Source organism: Limulus polyphemus, unplaced genomic scaffold (genome assembly GCF_000517525.1).
Source record: "Limulus polyphemus unplaced genomic scaffold, Limulus_polyphemus-2.1.2 Scaffold1567, whole genome shotgun sequence".
In the NCBI taxonomy this organism is placed as follows: Eukaryota; Metazoa; Arthropoda; class Merostomata; order Xiphosura; family Limulidae; genus Limulus; species Limulus polyphemus.
This window is the reverse complement of record NW_013667177.1, coordinates 116,534-134,008: the sequence shown is the minus strand read 5'-3', so window position 1 is coordinate 134,008 and position 17,475 is coordinate 116,534. Positions and strand designations below refer to the sequence as shown.

At 31.3% G+C, this 17,475-nt stretch overlaps 1 protein-coding gene across 1 annotated transcript in view; it reads right to left on the bottom strand.

Moving 5' to 3' along the window:
• The window catches only part of LOC106464133 (nucleoporin NUP188 homolog), a 112,407-nt gene that overhangs the window by 31,787 nt on the left and 63,145 nt on the right, over positions 1-17,475 (bottom strand). Inside the window, exons 20-25 of the mRNA XM_022391813.1 lie at positions 11,528-11,602; positions 10,173-10,249; positions 8,321-8,481; positions 6,075-6,181; positions 3,076-3,207; positions 1,247-1,315 (exon numbers count right to left, since the gene is read on the bottom strand). Of these exons, the coding sequence (XP_022247521.1) occupies positions 1,247-1,315; positions 3,076-3,207; positions 6,075-6,181; positions 8,321-8,481; positions 10,173-10,249; positions 11,528-11,602 (621 nt within the window). The remainder of the gene's footprint in view (positions 1-1,246; positions 1,316-3,075; positions 3,208-6,074; positions 6,182-8,320; positions 8,482-10,172; positions 10,250-11,527; positions 11,603-17,475) is intronic.

Below are 17,475 nucleotides of genomic sequence, written 5' to 3'. Positions count from 1 at the left end.
CCAACCCAACTCCATAATCTTGTGTTGCGTCAAACGTGACACATGTGGATGTGCATTGTCATGGAGAAGAAGAGCACCTCTCCGACTGAGGAGTGAAGGGCATTTCTGATGAAGGGCTTGATTTTAACATTCCAGTTGCTGACTATGGATCTCTCCATTGATAGTTCACTGTGGATTGAGGAGTTTGAAATGAATTACACCTTTGATGTCCCACCAAATGCAAAGCATCACTTTCTGCAGATAGAGTCAAGGTTTTGGGGTCAGAAGTGGTTTTTGTCTAGGACTGAGCCATTGTTTTTGGTGTTTAATATTCACATAGAGAATCCATTTTTCATCACTGGTGACAATTCTGTCCAAAAACGGTTCAAACGCATTATGCATTAAAAGAGTGAAACAATGTTCACATGTTGGAAACAATGATCATCGGAGAGTTCATGAGGCACCCAAAATCCCTCTTTATGGAGATTTCCCATATTTCTTACATGTTTATGTATTGTTTCATGAGAGACATGCAATTTCAGGGCCATTTCACGAGTGTGTTGCCTTGGATTAGGCTCAACAAGCACCTTCAGAGCATATAAATTCTAACATGTCAGCCCCTGCCATCACAGTTTTTAAGGCTAAAATCACCTGAATGATATTTGCTGAACCATCATTAACACTTACGTACATTCAAAACATTTACATAAACATCTTTGATATTCTTTGTGGCTACAGAGGCATTGTTTCCCTTCTTGTACTCAAACAGCATTACATGCCGAATGTGTGTCCCGTCATGTGCGATCACTATAAGGGATTAGAGTATACTAAACTTTACACGTTATATAGGCTACACTAACGTGATGTTTAGGCAGTTCGTTTAACTATTATATGTGACGTACGTTTTTTGGGGGTGGTTAATGAAAGTGTTCCAAAACACGACTTGAATTTCTTGACGACCTAATACATGTGTTATCTTCAATTATGATAAAAATAGTTGTTAGACACGATTTTCTAATAAACAAAAATTCCAATATTTTCAGTGTTCAGTTACAAATATTTTATTAACATATTTGATATAAAAAATTTAAAAGAAAAGCAAAACATAAATACAAAAATATTTTAATATTCAAAATTACATACATTTTAACCATCTGGTTTGAAAATAACTACATCAGAATTAATATTCAGACTATACAAGGCAACAAAAACCATAATTTAATTTTGAACTTAAGTTTTTCAAAAAAAAAAAAAAGAACAAACTTACCTTTGGTACAGGAGTCAAAGCAAGAAAGAGAGTCAGGATATTGTGAGCTATTCCAATTCCTTTATGAAGCTAATAGAAATAAAAATCTAATTTATATAATCACTATAAAATTAAGTATCTTCAGTATGACTTTTTATTCTAGGTATTATACAAAACTAATAATATATTTTATAAGAATAAGAAAATAAAGATACTCTAGCTCTTACCAACTACAAAGAGAGTTAATATTTTTACAACAACTATTAAACTGTATCCTAAATACTTGTAATTTATCTAGAGATGTTTTATTCCATCTAGGGTAAGATGAGTTACCATTTTCATCTTGTGTCACAGGAAACTAGAGTCAAGCATCAGTCTTACTTGCCTTTTACATGTAAAAAGTATTACCGAATTTATTTACTTTTGTGTATTATAAGTTTGATATTTTAACATACAATAAAATAATCACTGTAATTCATACCTGATCATTAAACATTGAATATCACAATAAAAAGTAAAAACTGTTAACCGTACAGTCAATAGAATAAAATATGAGATAATAAAAAGTACCTAAAACTTGAAATAAAAACCATTCATTAAAGAAGAAACACAACAGATACTACAAGAGTTCATTGGGATAATTAATTCAACAAATTATAAAGAATAACTTTCATGCAACACGCGACAGTACACAAACATGGTGTATTTAGTATGAAACTCATAAAGGTTTGAAAAAGTAAACTTTTATTTAGAAATAGGATAAGCTCAGAGAAGTCTAGAAACAAGTTTCTTCTATAGAAGATCAATCAAATTTTATAAAAAATAGAATTTGAGATCCAATACTCCCCTTCAAATTACTTCCTCCATCAATCATTGTGCTCAATCTCGTGATCCTGATTGTACATTATTGCTTGTGATTTTGATGTATGAATAGAAGCAAGTGAGCTTTCATTAACTTCACGTTTTTGATGATTATTTTGTTCATGATACCACAGAATTGTCCCATCTTCATCAAAATGGCCGTTTAGCCCAAGACAGATCTCTTTGCAACCATAGCCTTTACTCTGTGGATGAAGGTGTTGCTGTTACTTACTGATTGGGGTGTGTGGTTTTAAAATCTACTGCTGTTCTAAATGCTTTGGTGTGCAGATTTTGCCACTTCCACAGAAAGCATTGAAAACTCTCTTTTTTTGAATATTTATTTATGAATATTTCTCTTCAACATCATTTTCAGCCCTATAGGTCAATCTGCAGTGGTCCTGCATTGCTAAATGGTTAATAAGTTATGATCAATAAAACATGCAGATGCCAAACATGTTGCCTAAAATACATGGCTTGCACTTGCAGTGATATGTCATTACTTTTAGGGTATGCAAGTCATTTTTATAAAATGTTATCAACCCCTTTATACACAAGGTTATTGTTGGATAAAATGGCAAACGTTTCTTAAACTACGTTAGACATTGCCTTCTGTAGTAATGTTTCCAGAATATACCATGAGCAAGATTATGAGAAAAATATATTAATATCAAGACAAGGCAAATGTAAACTTTCAAATACGAAGAATTTTCTTATGCAATGCAATATTTATTTGTTTGTAATTAAGCACAAAGCTACACAATGGGCTATCTGTGCTCTGCCCACCACAGGTATCGAATCCCGGATTCTAACATTGTAATTCCGCAGACATACCGCTGTGCCACTTGGGGGCACAATGCAATATAAAAAGAAAGTAACAACATAGAAACTGTTAGTAAGTTTGGAGTAACAGAAAAAAATAATCCCCAAATTAATCAACCCAGGTAATATTGTTCTTGCTAAACAAATAAGAAATATAACAATCACATTACCTGCAAACACCAAACTAACAGTCCAAGCAAAGTGGGTATTGTTGTGTTCTGTAACAATACAGATAACCACTGGTTTGGGCTTTCACTGTGATGAATCAATTCTTTGAGAAGACATATTGTTAAAATTGAAAGCTGCAAAAAAAAGACGAAACATTTTAAACACAGCTTTTTAACAAATCAACTAACAACAAATATAAAAATATCCTATAAGTTTTAACAGTGTAATGTATAAGATTCTGTGCCAAAGTGTAACAAAAATCTATTAATCATGAGAAACAACACAATGAATAATTTGATTATGACTAAGGAAAGCTATAACTTGTGAAGTCTATGATCTCCTCTTGTATAATCCTATTTTGTTGGTCCCACACATGATACCCAGGCAGCAAATCTTGGTGGCATTGAAAGTGAACCAGTGGTCACTTTTATTGTGTCTCACACCCTAAGGTAGTTTTACACATTTGGAAAGTTTGATGACATTTGGAGAGTTTAAATTATATCTCAGTGTAGAACTAGCACAAGCTTCAAAGAAAAGAAACTCGGAAAGTTAGTCATTACAATACAAATTTAGAGATTGTCCTGTATTTTGTCATAGAAGTATTTTAACTTAAACTTTTATATGACCTTATAAACAATGTGTTCCATTAGTTAACCTACCACAGCCACACCTAATACTGTCATGACTGAAGTGCTACTTACTTTAGGAGCTTCTGCCACAAACTTGTAATACCATTTCCTATTAATATAATGTGTAAATTTTTAAATGAAAGTACAAGTTTCTAATACATGTGAACAAATTTTTAAATACATACTTATTTTTGTATACATAGGACAAAACAAACTTTCTAGGAACTTCACAAGAAATGTTTCATTTCTGGGTTTTATAAGATGATGTGCAGTAGAAAGAACAAAGTCTGGATTCAAACTGAAGGCTTTTTTTGTACTTGTAAAAAAACTATAATATTTTATTACATAGTTCTCTGTTGCTTGAACATAATGTTTGTGTTATGTTAGGGCATTAGAAATATAATTAATTAATGCAATAGAATTTGGTACTTTTAAACAGAATGTAATCTTATGCAAAACATGGCTGAATGGCTATATCAGACTTCAAAGGGTCCGGTGTAGCCATTCCGGATTTTGAATGCTGACCAGACAGAAGGCAACCAGTCAACAGCACCTGCCACCTATTATATGGCTATTCTTAGCAAGTTTACTGTAATAGTTATAATGCCCCCAAAGCAGAATGTGTGGAGCATATTGTGGTTCAAATCTTCATTCTGAAATCCAGAACACAAGCCACTAGGCAACACCTAGCCCACTTAATTCAAAAGAAGTGAAACTTATTACCATTAAAATTCTTGTTATTGGTTAAAATATCTTTTTTCATTAATTTTAATTTTTTAGTTATTTAAAAATGATACTTCAGATTCGGCAACTGTTATTTAAATTTTTATTATAAAAATAATTAAAGCATTAAACATAAATTGTTCACTTTTGAAGGATTACAACCTGCATGATATATCAGATTTAAACGTAATAAAAGTACAACATTAACTTCTATACTTTAACCCTCTCAATAAAGGTAGGTCAAAGTGTGCATGTCCCGACTTTTTCAGAGTTACATTCAAAGTTTAATAAAACTACTTTATTACCAATGTATACAAATAAACTTGGCATAAAAAACACAGTTAATAAACCATATTTTAATACTATATAAGTTTGATTTCTTAATTTCAACACAAAATATTTAAATAAATTCTCAATCTCCCATTGTACATGTATTGTAATATTTGATCTCTCAAAATTACCCATTTTGTTTTTTTTCATTACCTTCTCTGATGTCTTGAGTTTAACATAAATTTTTTTTTTTTTACAGATATACAGAAGAATTCCTGACCCACTTGCCATGCCCACCCACATCCTCACTTTCACAAATTGTCAATAATTGTTTCTGAAATTTGCTATTACATCATTTATAACCAAAAAAAGTACAAAGTTTTAATTTACTGAATTTCGTATAATACTTCCTTGTTATCAGAAGATATTTTTAGTTATTTTGCCAACAGGTTGAAAGTTGCTATTGCCAAATTCAGATTGAGCAGCGAAGGGAATTATTTTAAGGCATTTATGCTTTGGTTAGAAACCCAGTTAAATTACAATAAATATAGAACGTTGTTTGCTTCATGTGTCATTATTATTTTGGGTTCTTAAGTGCATATTTAAGATAAAAATTATATAATGTACTAGTACCATCATTAAAAAAATGTAAGCTTAAGTTTCATTGGTGGGCCAACAGCAAAAAACAAGAGTCCAAATGTAAGTATTCAGTTTCTTTTTTTGATGTATATGTTTTATTTATTATTATAAAAATAACTAAAATGTAAAAATTAAAAATTCATTAAGTTGAATGATAAAAACAATATTATGAAATTTCTACACAAGGTATACTTGCAACTAGCCCATGTGTAATGTCATTCATTAAATATCTTTCTTCAAAGTACAGTATTTAAAGAGCTGCTCTAATTTAACTACTAGAAACACCTACTCTTCAGTCACAAAAGTTCAAATATTTTATTTATTCTGACTTGTTACTCAATGATCACTGATCTTAAGCTGCTGTTTTGACAGATAACTCTAACTATTTAATAATCAGAGCAATTATAAACTCTTTCTTCTCAAAAATCCAATCATTAACAGTCAGATGAAATACAAGTTACTCATTATTCACAGTAACTTGTGCATTTTAAATTAAAAATAAATAAAGAAATATTTAAGAAAACTAAATTTTGTCCTAGTAAATACAACTCAATGTAAAAAGAATGATCTTACCCTTTACAGTGCTTGCAGTAATATAAAAATATGTTTTATAACAAACAGCTGTACATGTTTCACAAACTAGAAGTCTTGCTCTGTCTCTCAAAACAACTGGGGTCCATTTTAATAACAGTAACCACAATTACATGATGTTTATCAAGAATTTGACAAAAAATAAATACCTGATTAGAACCAGCATTCTTTGACTGTTTCAAATATTTCTGTGCTATGAGACTTGTATATCTCACCAGATCACATACAGGATCAAACCATTCGCTGACAGTGGATTCTAAAGAGAAAATTGTAATAATGCACTTTTAAGAAGTAACTTAACAGAATATAGTATCTGATAAACAACTGATGACTATGAAGAATGTTTAGACATTTTAGTGTAATTGCAGAAAAAAAACAGTGCAAAATTAGTCTTAATAAATTTAACGTTAAGACTGTAAACCTTTCACTCCAAAAAAGTTTCAGCCTCATCTTTTAATAACATAAGTACTTTCCAAACACCAGACTAACACGTAGATTTAAGTGCTGTTACTATGACTATTAAAAATAAACCAAATTCTTTTGAGGGCAAGTTTAGAAAGAGAACTACTATAATGAAATATTTAATTAAATTTATATATGAGTACAAAGTTGAAACACAACGTACTGCAATAATCTGTCTGTTTTTAAAATATTTTAATAAACAGCCAGTTACATGCATATTTTTATAGTTACAAAAAACAAATCCTGTGATCTCAAGGATAAGTATGATTCAGCAATTTTGGATTATTGCTAGCCTTTTTCTCATATTCAAGTTTTTCACATTCCTGACAATTCCTGCATTTCATCTGATAACAGTTACTTAACCAATATCTAAACTTTAGAATGAGCATTAAAATTCTAAAAAAGTAATAAATGTTTTGTTTATGGGCAAGACTCCTCAGATATGCAGAGAAATGAAAATTATAACTTTTTTTCTTTGTGAAATAAACTAAATAAATGTCATATAATGCTAAAATTTTAATTCTAAAACAATGTTAAGCAACAAGTTGTCGAAATAGAATTATATTTTAGATTTTGAAATCTGGTTCACAGGTATGCACTCAACACCACAAAAGTGCACAGAGGGTTAATTTACAATTACACAAGTATAATGATGAATTATTAAACTATATTAAATGATAAAACTCATGTTACTGAATGATAAAACATGCGATAAAACTTGGTCACAGACGGTAAAGATACAATTTTTTTTTAATAAATCAGGTGATGAAATCATTTCACAAAATGCTAAAGAAAAAATATACAAATTGTAATTTCATTACATGAGACTTCATCATTTTTGGGAAGGAGTTTCAATATTTGCATCAAATGGTTTGTCAAAAAAAAGCTACAAGAGGAAAGCTTTTGTAAGGTCAACCTTTTTTTTTTGTTTAGAAGGAATTCTTTAATACAAAAATGGCATTTAAAAAAAGAATGATGACTCTTGTAAAATATTATTGAGCAAATGTATGGGTTAACATAGAAGCATGTATGCCTTCATTCTTCAATTACAGTTCTTGGATAAGATGCTAATAATAATAATAATCAGGTTCTCAAAACTATATACACAGTAACAGTACTCAAATCAAGGCACTTCACTTGTTTTCAAAATAATATATATGTTCAGAACAAGTTAACGTATGTACAATAAATTCTTCAATATTATAGATATTATGGGAATATCATAAATATTATATATGCAGTTCTCTCCTTCTTGTCAAATATACACTTAGGCCTATTCAGTTACTTTAGAATTTCAGTTGACAAGCCAAACTATCTTCTCTATTTCTATCACACTAGTATTCTCTGTGATTCACTTACAATTGTGGCACGAGTTACCATAATCATTTGGTCTTCTTTCTTTTGAAGATCCTCTGTTCCTTTTGTCAAAGTGCACTCAGGCTGATTCAGTTACTTTAGAACCAAGCTTTGATGGAATAATATAATTTTTCTTATCTTTTCTTCTACTGTTAGTTTCACTCTAACATATTAAATGTTAGGCCTATCACTTCTACAGTAGTTATCTTCACATCAACTTTATTCTCGTTTGCTATTATCTGTCTGCTGCTTCCTGCTTTTCTCAAGCTATTTATATCTTTATTACCTAATTGTCTGTCCACCTTCTATATTCTCGACTTCAATATATTGCACGTGACGTTCGATATTCTCAACATCAAAGAATTATTAACAAAACTCCTTACAATCATCTGCTTTTAACTCTTATTATAACAAAAACTAAACAATAATAAAACATTCACTCACAAAACTAAATTAATCAATACTATCTGAATGAAACAGTCTTTTATATCAAGACATACACACACACTTAATATTAAGGTAAATACTAGTATAATATGCAGTCTACTCTAATAATAACCTTTTTATTACTTCCTACCTTCATTTTTCTTATTCCTTCCCAGAACCCTTAATGCCGCTGTAGCAATAGAAACTACTAATACCTGAAGCAGAGGGTGTACTGAATCAGCATTGGATCTCAAACTATGAAGCAGAGCACCAATGGATGATGTCCATTCGGGCACTGAATGGTAACATTGGCTATAATAAAATTAAATATATTTAATACATTCCCAAGTGCAAGTTGTAATTTATAAAATACCTTAAATAACTCCATTTTTCCACAAAAATAAGCATAATTTGTCAATAAAAGGTAACTTTCATTATATGAAGTTAACTTGTAAGCCCATATAGTATTATTAATAAAATGGTTAACACTTTCAACTAAGTCAAGAATGGTAACATTTTTTGTATGCAATAAAACTGTTAGCACTGCAAGTCTACTCAACCAATCAATGGCTGGATTTGTTGTATGAAATAACAGCATTCTAAGCCCATCCAGCAAACGAATAATAGCACTGTTGTATTAAGTACACTTGTAAGCAATATAAGCCCACCTAGTCAAAATATGGCTAGTTCTGTTCTATGAAATAAAAGCACTCTAAGCCCAACTATTAGGTGAATGATAGTGCCACTGTAAGAAATACAATTGTAGGCACTGTAAGTCCATCTAGTTAATGACAGTTTGTTATAGCATAAGGCTACACAACGCACTCTCTCTCCACCACAGGAAATCTAATATATGACATTTTAGTGTTATAAATACGTAAACTTACTGCTGGCCCACTAAAGGACCTTAGAGAATGAATAAAAGCATATTAATGAGTAGCATTTGATGTATGAAGTAAGGCTGTGGGCACTGAAAACCACAAAGTCAATGAACAGCAGTATTAATAGAAAACAAAATTACTCATTGTTCTGAATAAGGTTTGTTTTTCTTGTCACATATCAAAATATTATTTATGTTTTTAATGATATTATGTTTTTATTTTTAATAAAAAATCAACTGTACAACAAATATAAAAAAAAATTGCAATTATGGTATTTAAACTGTGAAAGGGTTACTTAGCACTAATCTGTGTACAATAAATCACAAATATTGACAAGAACAATACAATATTAGATTAGTGAAAAATAAGTCATTCCATTAATATAAAATAGGATGTCCCTTCCAGTTCCCAACTATAAACACCCCTTGCTACTCATGAATTCATTCAATCTTTTCTTGAACTCAGTTAAATATAAAAACAAAACATAACATATGAAATTGAAACACATCATTTTGTAAAACAAAATTGCTACAATTGTCAGGAACATAATTTAAGACTTGCTTGATAATGAATCAGTATATAACACAAGACATTTGGTTTTCTAATAAGTAACAATAAACTGACAATGAGAAGAGATTATCAAACACCAACTTTAATAGTCCGACATCAATAAACATCAAAATATCATAAATCTCCTCTTTCAAAGATGTCAGAGTTTTTTAATTCTTTTAATGCCACAAAATTTGAGAAAACTATGAATTTTAACCAATGGTAACTATTATGATACTAATTCTTCAACTTATTCTAACAAGAAAGTAGTTACTTGTGTATTTTTATGTGCACATTTTTCAAAACACAGTCTTTGTATTTGATCAAAATATACAGTAGTAACCTGTTTTCTGAAGAGAGCTTCTCATAATTTCAGTTTTGCTTTATGATAACCCTACAGCAGCTAGTAACATGATTAGAAACAAAAAATATTTCAGTACAATTTGTAAGTTATTCTACATGATTAATATAACACTCAGCCTGGTTCCTATCAGCTATGAATAAAAAGTGAGACTTTTAGTTTGTTTGAGAAACTTTAATTTATTTGTAATTAAAATAAAATGATATACTTACCAATCCCATTTTAGCAGAATCATCAAGTACAGTTCCCCTAGTAGAATCATAACTTTACTGTTTGTTGGCATCTCAATCTAAACATAAGATCTGTAGGTTATTCAAAAGCAGACTGTTTCTTAATAAAACAACACAATAAGTCATCACCAGTAGAATAACTTTAAACCCAAATATAAAGTTATATGTCATTAGTAGCAGATGCAGCCTGATGTTAAACGTAAAATGATAGATCAGTATTTATAAGTCAATCGTTCCATATTAAACATGTCACAACAACTTAATACTTTTCCAATCTTTACTAAATCATAAGTTTATCTGCACTGGACAAGGACAGAATCAAGAATAATGTTATACTGCACTTTCAAGTCCAAAAAGGGTTCTGCTGTGGTATGCCACAATCATTAAATTACTTAACTTTTCTAAACAACATATATATGGGAAAGAAACAACTCGTAGTAGCTTGTAAAAGTGTGTGTCACATCTCAATACAGAATCAGACAAAGGGTCAAACTGGTACAAACTCCTATAGGATAGCTACTGCTGTGTAACTTTTATGTAAAACTTATGCAAAAGGATTAATGCATGATTATGACCTTTTTATATCTGAGTTACAAGTATGTAATTAACTATAAGCAGAACAGGAAAATTCAGAAAAATTACCTGAATATAACTTTCTACATATATATTCTATGATATGATGGTAGAATGAAAGTAACAGTTATTTCAACAGTGACATATGCAGCTTTAGTATTAAAAAATGAACCTCACTAGTTAATAATGTTGTATTATTCAAGTGTTAGATAGCTTTAAAACAATTTTTATATCTCTTTACATTTTATCATCACACAGAATAAACCATTAAACTACGGCACATCAGTATATCACTTATAATTTAAGCAAACTCACGGATAACATATTATTTCTTCTATAAATAGGGATAAAACAACTACAAATGAATGTATTTACAAAAATATACAATCTGTATCAAACCATAATGGCTTGATATTTTTTGCTAATGATAATAATCTTATCATGCCTTGTTAAAAATTACTATAGGAAGTATTTTTGAATAATCATGCTGCTTATAAGCAGGCAGTAACAAACAAAAACCAGCAGTATCTTTTCTAAAAAAATTCAAAAATCGTAACAATAGAAAAAAATAAATTCATATTACAAAAACATTTTATTTAATGCCTATACAAATGCATTAACAGTTTTTGATACACTTCAAGTTTTAATATAAGTTCAGACTAGTTTAAGATAAGGAGGATCTTTTTACCCACTCTTTAACAAAACTGATAATTCAATGATACATACTAGAGCTTAATAAATTAATATCATAAGCACGAACATACCTGAGACTGAAGTCCTGTTAAGATATCTTCCATGATACGTATCTTCTCTGAACTCTCAATCTTCAATGGTTGCATCTGTATAGGAATTAAAACCAGTGAAAATATGTTTCAAATAACTTAATTATTCATTAGCAACCCCCACCCACCCACTAAAAAAAAAGTCAGTTTTCATAATTTTAATATGAGGTCCTTTTGTTATGTTATTCCAGATGTTTCCTACAAACTTATCAACAGATCTTGAGCACATGAATAATGAATTTTAAACTGAGAAAAAAAGTATGTATTGAGTCTATGGTGGAGCAAAAAGGAAAATTTTATATACTTGTATAGTTTTGTATCAGCTGATGTGTGTCTATAGTTCACAACCAAAAAACATGACATTCCCAGTCAATAACTTACTTAAACTCAGGTTTAAAGTTAATCTTTATCACTGAACAAGTTATATAAAATCTACACTTGGCTTTGAAAATATACAAATACTGAGCTTAAATACCAGTCAATGAATCTATACAGCAAATGCTACTAGTGAGCTCTAAAATGGTTAACCCTGACTTTAAAATATTAAGTTTCACCAGCATAGCTACAATAACTTATATTTTAAAACTTATTAAAAGAAACTAAATTCCTTTCAACAACAAACAACATCCAACTTCCATTACCTAGCAGAGAAAAAACAGTGGAAAATGTTAAAAAATGAGGGAAGATAATTCTTTTTCCAAAATTTTAATTTATATCAGAAAGAAACTGTAAGAAGAAGACACCTGTAAAATACAAATGGATTGTCAAAGTCTTATAAAAATAGGAACCTGATTGAAAAATTAACCAGTAAAATGTGTATGTAAACTCTTAAAGATGTTAACAAACTATAAGTTGTAATATACATGGCCTGGCTATCCATGAATTATATACTTAAGGGAAATCTGGCAATTGTTCAATGCTGGTAGGATCTCTCATTCATTTCCAACTACACCAGAGTTCCTCACTTGTTCAAAAAAATGCTCCTTTTAAAAATAGTTCGTACCTCCATTGAAGATGGGCACGTGAAGAAATCCATTTTAATTAGATATATAAATTTTCCACACATTAACTTTAAACAGATGAGAAACACACTGTAATGATGAATCTTAACCACATTTGCGAGACCAAAGTTACAGGTCTCGTGCCACTCTTGAATCTACTATTTAATCATCATCATTACACTTTATTATTAGCATCATAATTTCCATAGTAACATCCTTGTGTGAAAGATGGAGAAATCAAATTTAGATCATATATCTTAACCGACGTTTCAAAGACCCTCTACTGTAAATTAAAATCAGTTTCCAAGACAACAACTAAAACAAGAAAATTCAATGAAATTTCTTTGGCTACCTGTCTCATGAATGTAAACATCAATTTTGAAATTTGACTAAAAAAACTATGATCCTGTGAGATGTGAACCTTTAGAAACTTTAAATCTTCATTTATTATCTTATTAATGATATGTTAGGGTTTATCACAATAGATTACGAGTCTGAAAAATTACTAATGAGGTTCAGCTTTGAAAACAGCCTTATATCAAACCTTTAAATATGATTGGATAGATAAGATTATAAAAAAGTTTGTTAATGTACAGTAAATAGTGGTTTGAGCAGTGATTTATGGTGTCTCAAGGTGTTGACTAGCTGGAGCTCATTTAGATGTGAACAAAGTAATATAATGGGAAGTTTAAAAGACTTATGAACAAACTAGATGTAGGATTTTTTATAGTTTTTTCAGAAGTTCTTTTTGTTTCTAAAAATGTTTTCATGTTAAATTATGTCTGTTTGAACGATACAGAATTTTTTTTTCTATGACAAAACATAGATTAAGCCTAGTCATGTTAAAAATAGAACAGTAAGCAATGACAAAATATTTATTTATTGAATACTATTGTTAATTTTCTATGCACACGTATAAAAGAACTTATTATTTAATGAACATAAACTATATTTATTAGATATATAAAAACTGATCTCGACCAAGAATTCAAGAATATTGTTGGCAAAAATCATGATACCCAGCCCGACAATTTTTCCCATGTTTTTGACTTGTAGTTGGAAGTGGTAACTACTACAATAGACAAAATGAAGTATGAAAATAAACTTAATAGGTATCAAATTGAAACTGACTAGATACAGTAAATGCAACTTTCTTGTCAGCAATAAAAAAATTGAAATTCTATGATGAAAGGTAGTATTTTCAATGTTTTTAAAAAACAGTGTCCCATAGCAAAATTTGGAAATTATTTCAAATTATATGTACTTTTTAAGTCCAAACTAGATCCTATTTAGCAACCCTGTACTATGTTTCATGTAATTTTGTTAAGTATTTCCTTTGCAAGAATTTAAAACATTCAGGGGATATCAGCGATACTCCTCTGGTCTCCAAGTACTGTTCTCCAAGATTAGATGAATGTAATAATATCAGAGAACTAATATGAGAACATTAATGTGACTTTGACCACTCTAGCTACAGAGCACGTTGGGGGCGATACGAGAGGGTCTTGGGGATCCCAGGTTCCAGCTGCCTTTGAGAAAGGGGTAGGAAAAAAGCTTTCACAGCAGCTGACGATCATGTTCTGAAATTTGTGACCCTGCAGAATCATCAACTGCTATCCACAGATCTCAAAAGAGCATGGAAGGAAACTTCAGGGTGCACTGTCTAGTCTCACCTTGTTCAGCCAATCTCCAAAGTGGACCAAAGTTCAACCTGCATGTGTCTGATAAAAATCACTTTGTATGATGTTGGTGTGGAAAAAGAGTTTCATCCAGCGTGTTTGAATGCAACTGTGAAGCATCCACATGGTCAGGTAATATGAGGATGTATCTCTAGCCAGGGTATGGGATGCCTGCATTTTTGGAAGGCACAATCAATGCCAACAAGTACATCAATAGTCCCAATTAAAAGCAACAATTTGGGATCATTTCTGTGACGCTGCCCAGTGCACATTACAGGATGACTCTTCTCCATGCCATAGAGATAAAAAAGTTGGTAATATTCATGCAGTCTTTGCAATAGACATGAAACAATGAGGAAATTTCATTCTTTGTGTAATAAAAAGACAACTTAGGTTTTATTTCATTACTTCAGATGAAGGACTATCTTCGAAGAGAGAGAGGATCAAAACATTACACTGGCCAGACAACAGTCCAGATTTCAACCCTATCAGAAACTCTTGGAAAGTAATAGGTAACAAAGTGTAAGAGAAGAATCCGTGTGTGGCATCACGACCTCACTCTAAGCCACAGCAATGTTAAGCAGTTATCAAGGTAAGAGGCGGCACAACCAAATATTAAAACAGGAAACAGACTCTATGACCACTTTTTGTCAATTACATTAGTGATTTTATCCTTAAATCTAGGTTTTTTTACTCAGAGAATATTTTCATACTTGTCAAGTATCTGTTGATCATCTGCTGTAATGTTTGTTATGGTTTGTTTGTTGATAACGATAGATATATGTATATTTAATTGTTTTACACTCACAAAATGTGGTAGTGTCCAGGGTCACTGATGAGGAGCGGAATTCTCCGAAACTAGTCTGGCTCACAGACACATCCCCAATGAAAGAATAGACCATTCCAAGCTTTTACTTGTTGTTAAACAAATGTTTAAACAACTCTAGATACATACATGTGTTTGGATGACTGAAATATGAGTCAGCTTACACCACACAATATTCATAATCATTTTACACAAGTTCTGACACAATGCAAAATTTCATACAAAATTAAAGGAATCAAGAAAAGTGTGAAAAAAAATTGTAGAATGCAATAATTTTTTCCACTGCTGTACATTATAAAATCTCCAATGACATTTGCTCTCCTATTCTTACAGATGTATGCCAGGTAATTTTGACCATTAACTTTTTCAACTCTTAAAAAACAAGATCACATTGCAATGTGTCCCTATATCATAACATCAGAACACAAATATTATGATGAGAAGCAAACAGTCAAGAATACCAGTGTAGCACACACACATGTTAAAATATGTGAACATAACCTCCTTTCACTACAGGGAGTTCTTGAGGAACATGAAGTACTGAACTTGCTAACTTTTAATGCTTACTTTAATTTTCTTCATTACTTATAAATTCATAAAATGTTAAAGGGACAAAAAGGAGTTTATTAGCCCATCAAGGATGTTCCTTCCAGCTCCCAACTATAAACACCCCTTATTACTCATTTATTCAATCAACCTTTTCTTGAACTCAGTTGAATTTTCTGCCTCCATCACCCTTGAAGGCAGCTCGTTCCAAAAGCCAACCACCATGTTTGAAAAGTAATACTGTCTGAACTGCAGATGATTCATACACTGCCAAAATTTGAGTTTATGACCTCTTGTCCTATTGTTTTCACTGCTAAACACAAAAATGTTTGATGGATCTATATTATTAATACCCTTAATAATCTTAAACACCTCAATCAGATCCCCTATGACCCTTCTCCTCTCCAGAGAAAACAAGTTCAGAGATTTTAATCTCTTTCACAGGACAATCCCACCATCCCAGATATCATCTTAGTGGCTCTTTTCTGAAAACCTTTTCCAACAATTCATTGTCCTTCTTGAGGACAATACTCTAAAATGAGGCCTTACAAGTGATCTATACAGTGAAATAATAATATCCCTTGTCTTGTATTCAATATTTCTATAGATGCTACCCAAAATCCTATTAGCCCTATTGCAAACTACAATACACTGTTTAGATGGCTTATGTGATTTTTCAATCACAACAGAACACAATGTAATCCCATTTAAATTGTAACAATAATTCAAATTTTGAAAACCTCCATGCATCACCTTACATTTTGGATAGTTAAACATCATCTGCCATGTACTGGCCCACTGCATCAAATGATCTAAATCTCCCTTTAAGTCTGCAGCATCTTTGATAGTTAGCCACCCCAAAAAATCTTAATGTCTTCTGCAAACTTCAATAATACTTATGACTAAACAGTCAAATGTGTGAAGCAATCAAAATAAAACAAAACTAATCATGAAACTGAATAGCTAAATCATTAAAGTTAGATGTAAGCAATAACTTGACTGATTAAAAAAAAAACACATGTACATCAAGGACTTTACATTATATTTACAGTTTAAAGTTAAAGTTCTCCTTAATTAAAAATTTAAAATGTATTTCCGAATAGATACCTCCGTACACAGAAAATTGTTTTCCTCTTAAGTAACGCTATCTGCCTGAGAAACTTGCATGCCACCTGCCTTGTAAAAACTCCCATCTAAGATTCATGTGAAACACGTAAATTTGTGCTATTGCATGATGATATATCATACAGCAAAACCCTTCACCAATAGGAGTGTGACACACCTCCTTGCACAAATGCTCCCTTTACATGCACACATGAAAATCCTCATTCTTTGATGAGGCAACCAATAAAGGTGCACTGGGAAAGTGGAAAGGATGGGTGGGAGCATGTACACATAAATGGAGAAGGAAAGGTGTGACTAGACTTATAAGGTATAGTAGATGGGAAGGATAAAGTTGGGTATGACTGAGGTAGACTTATAAGGTATAGTAGATGTGAAGGATAAAGTTGGGTATGACTGAGGTAGACTTATAAGGTATAGTAGATGGGAAGGATAAAGTTGGGTATGACTGAGGTAGACTTATAAGGTATAGTAGATGGGAAGGATAAAGTTGGGTATGACTGAGGTGAGCATTGAAAAGTATCCAGAAGTGAACCAGATATTGGATCAGGGTTAGTAACAAGTTGGAAATTAAGATGAGTTGTTCCAAGTGTGCTGCTTCATGAAGAAGTTTGATCTGTGGATTCCACTTGGGAAAGGGAGAGGAGAGGCCTGTCAACATTGTAGAAGTGGAACCATAGTCCCAGATCATGAGAAAGACAAGTTAAAGCTCACATGAAGTAAAAGAAACATAAGTGCTAATGCTATTCCAAATGG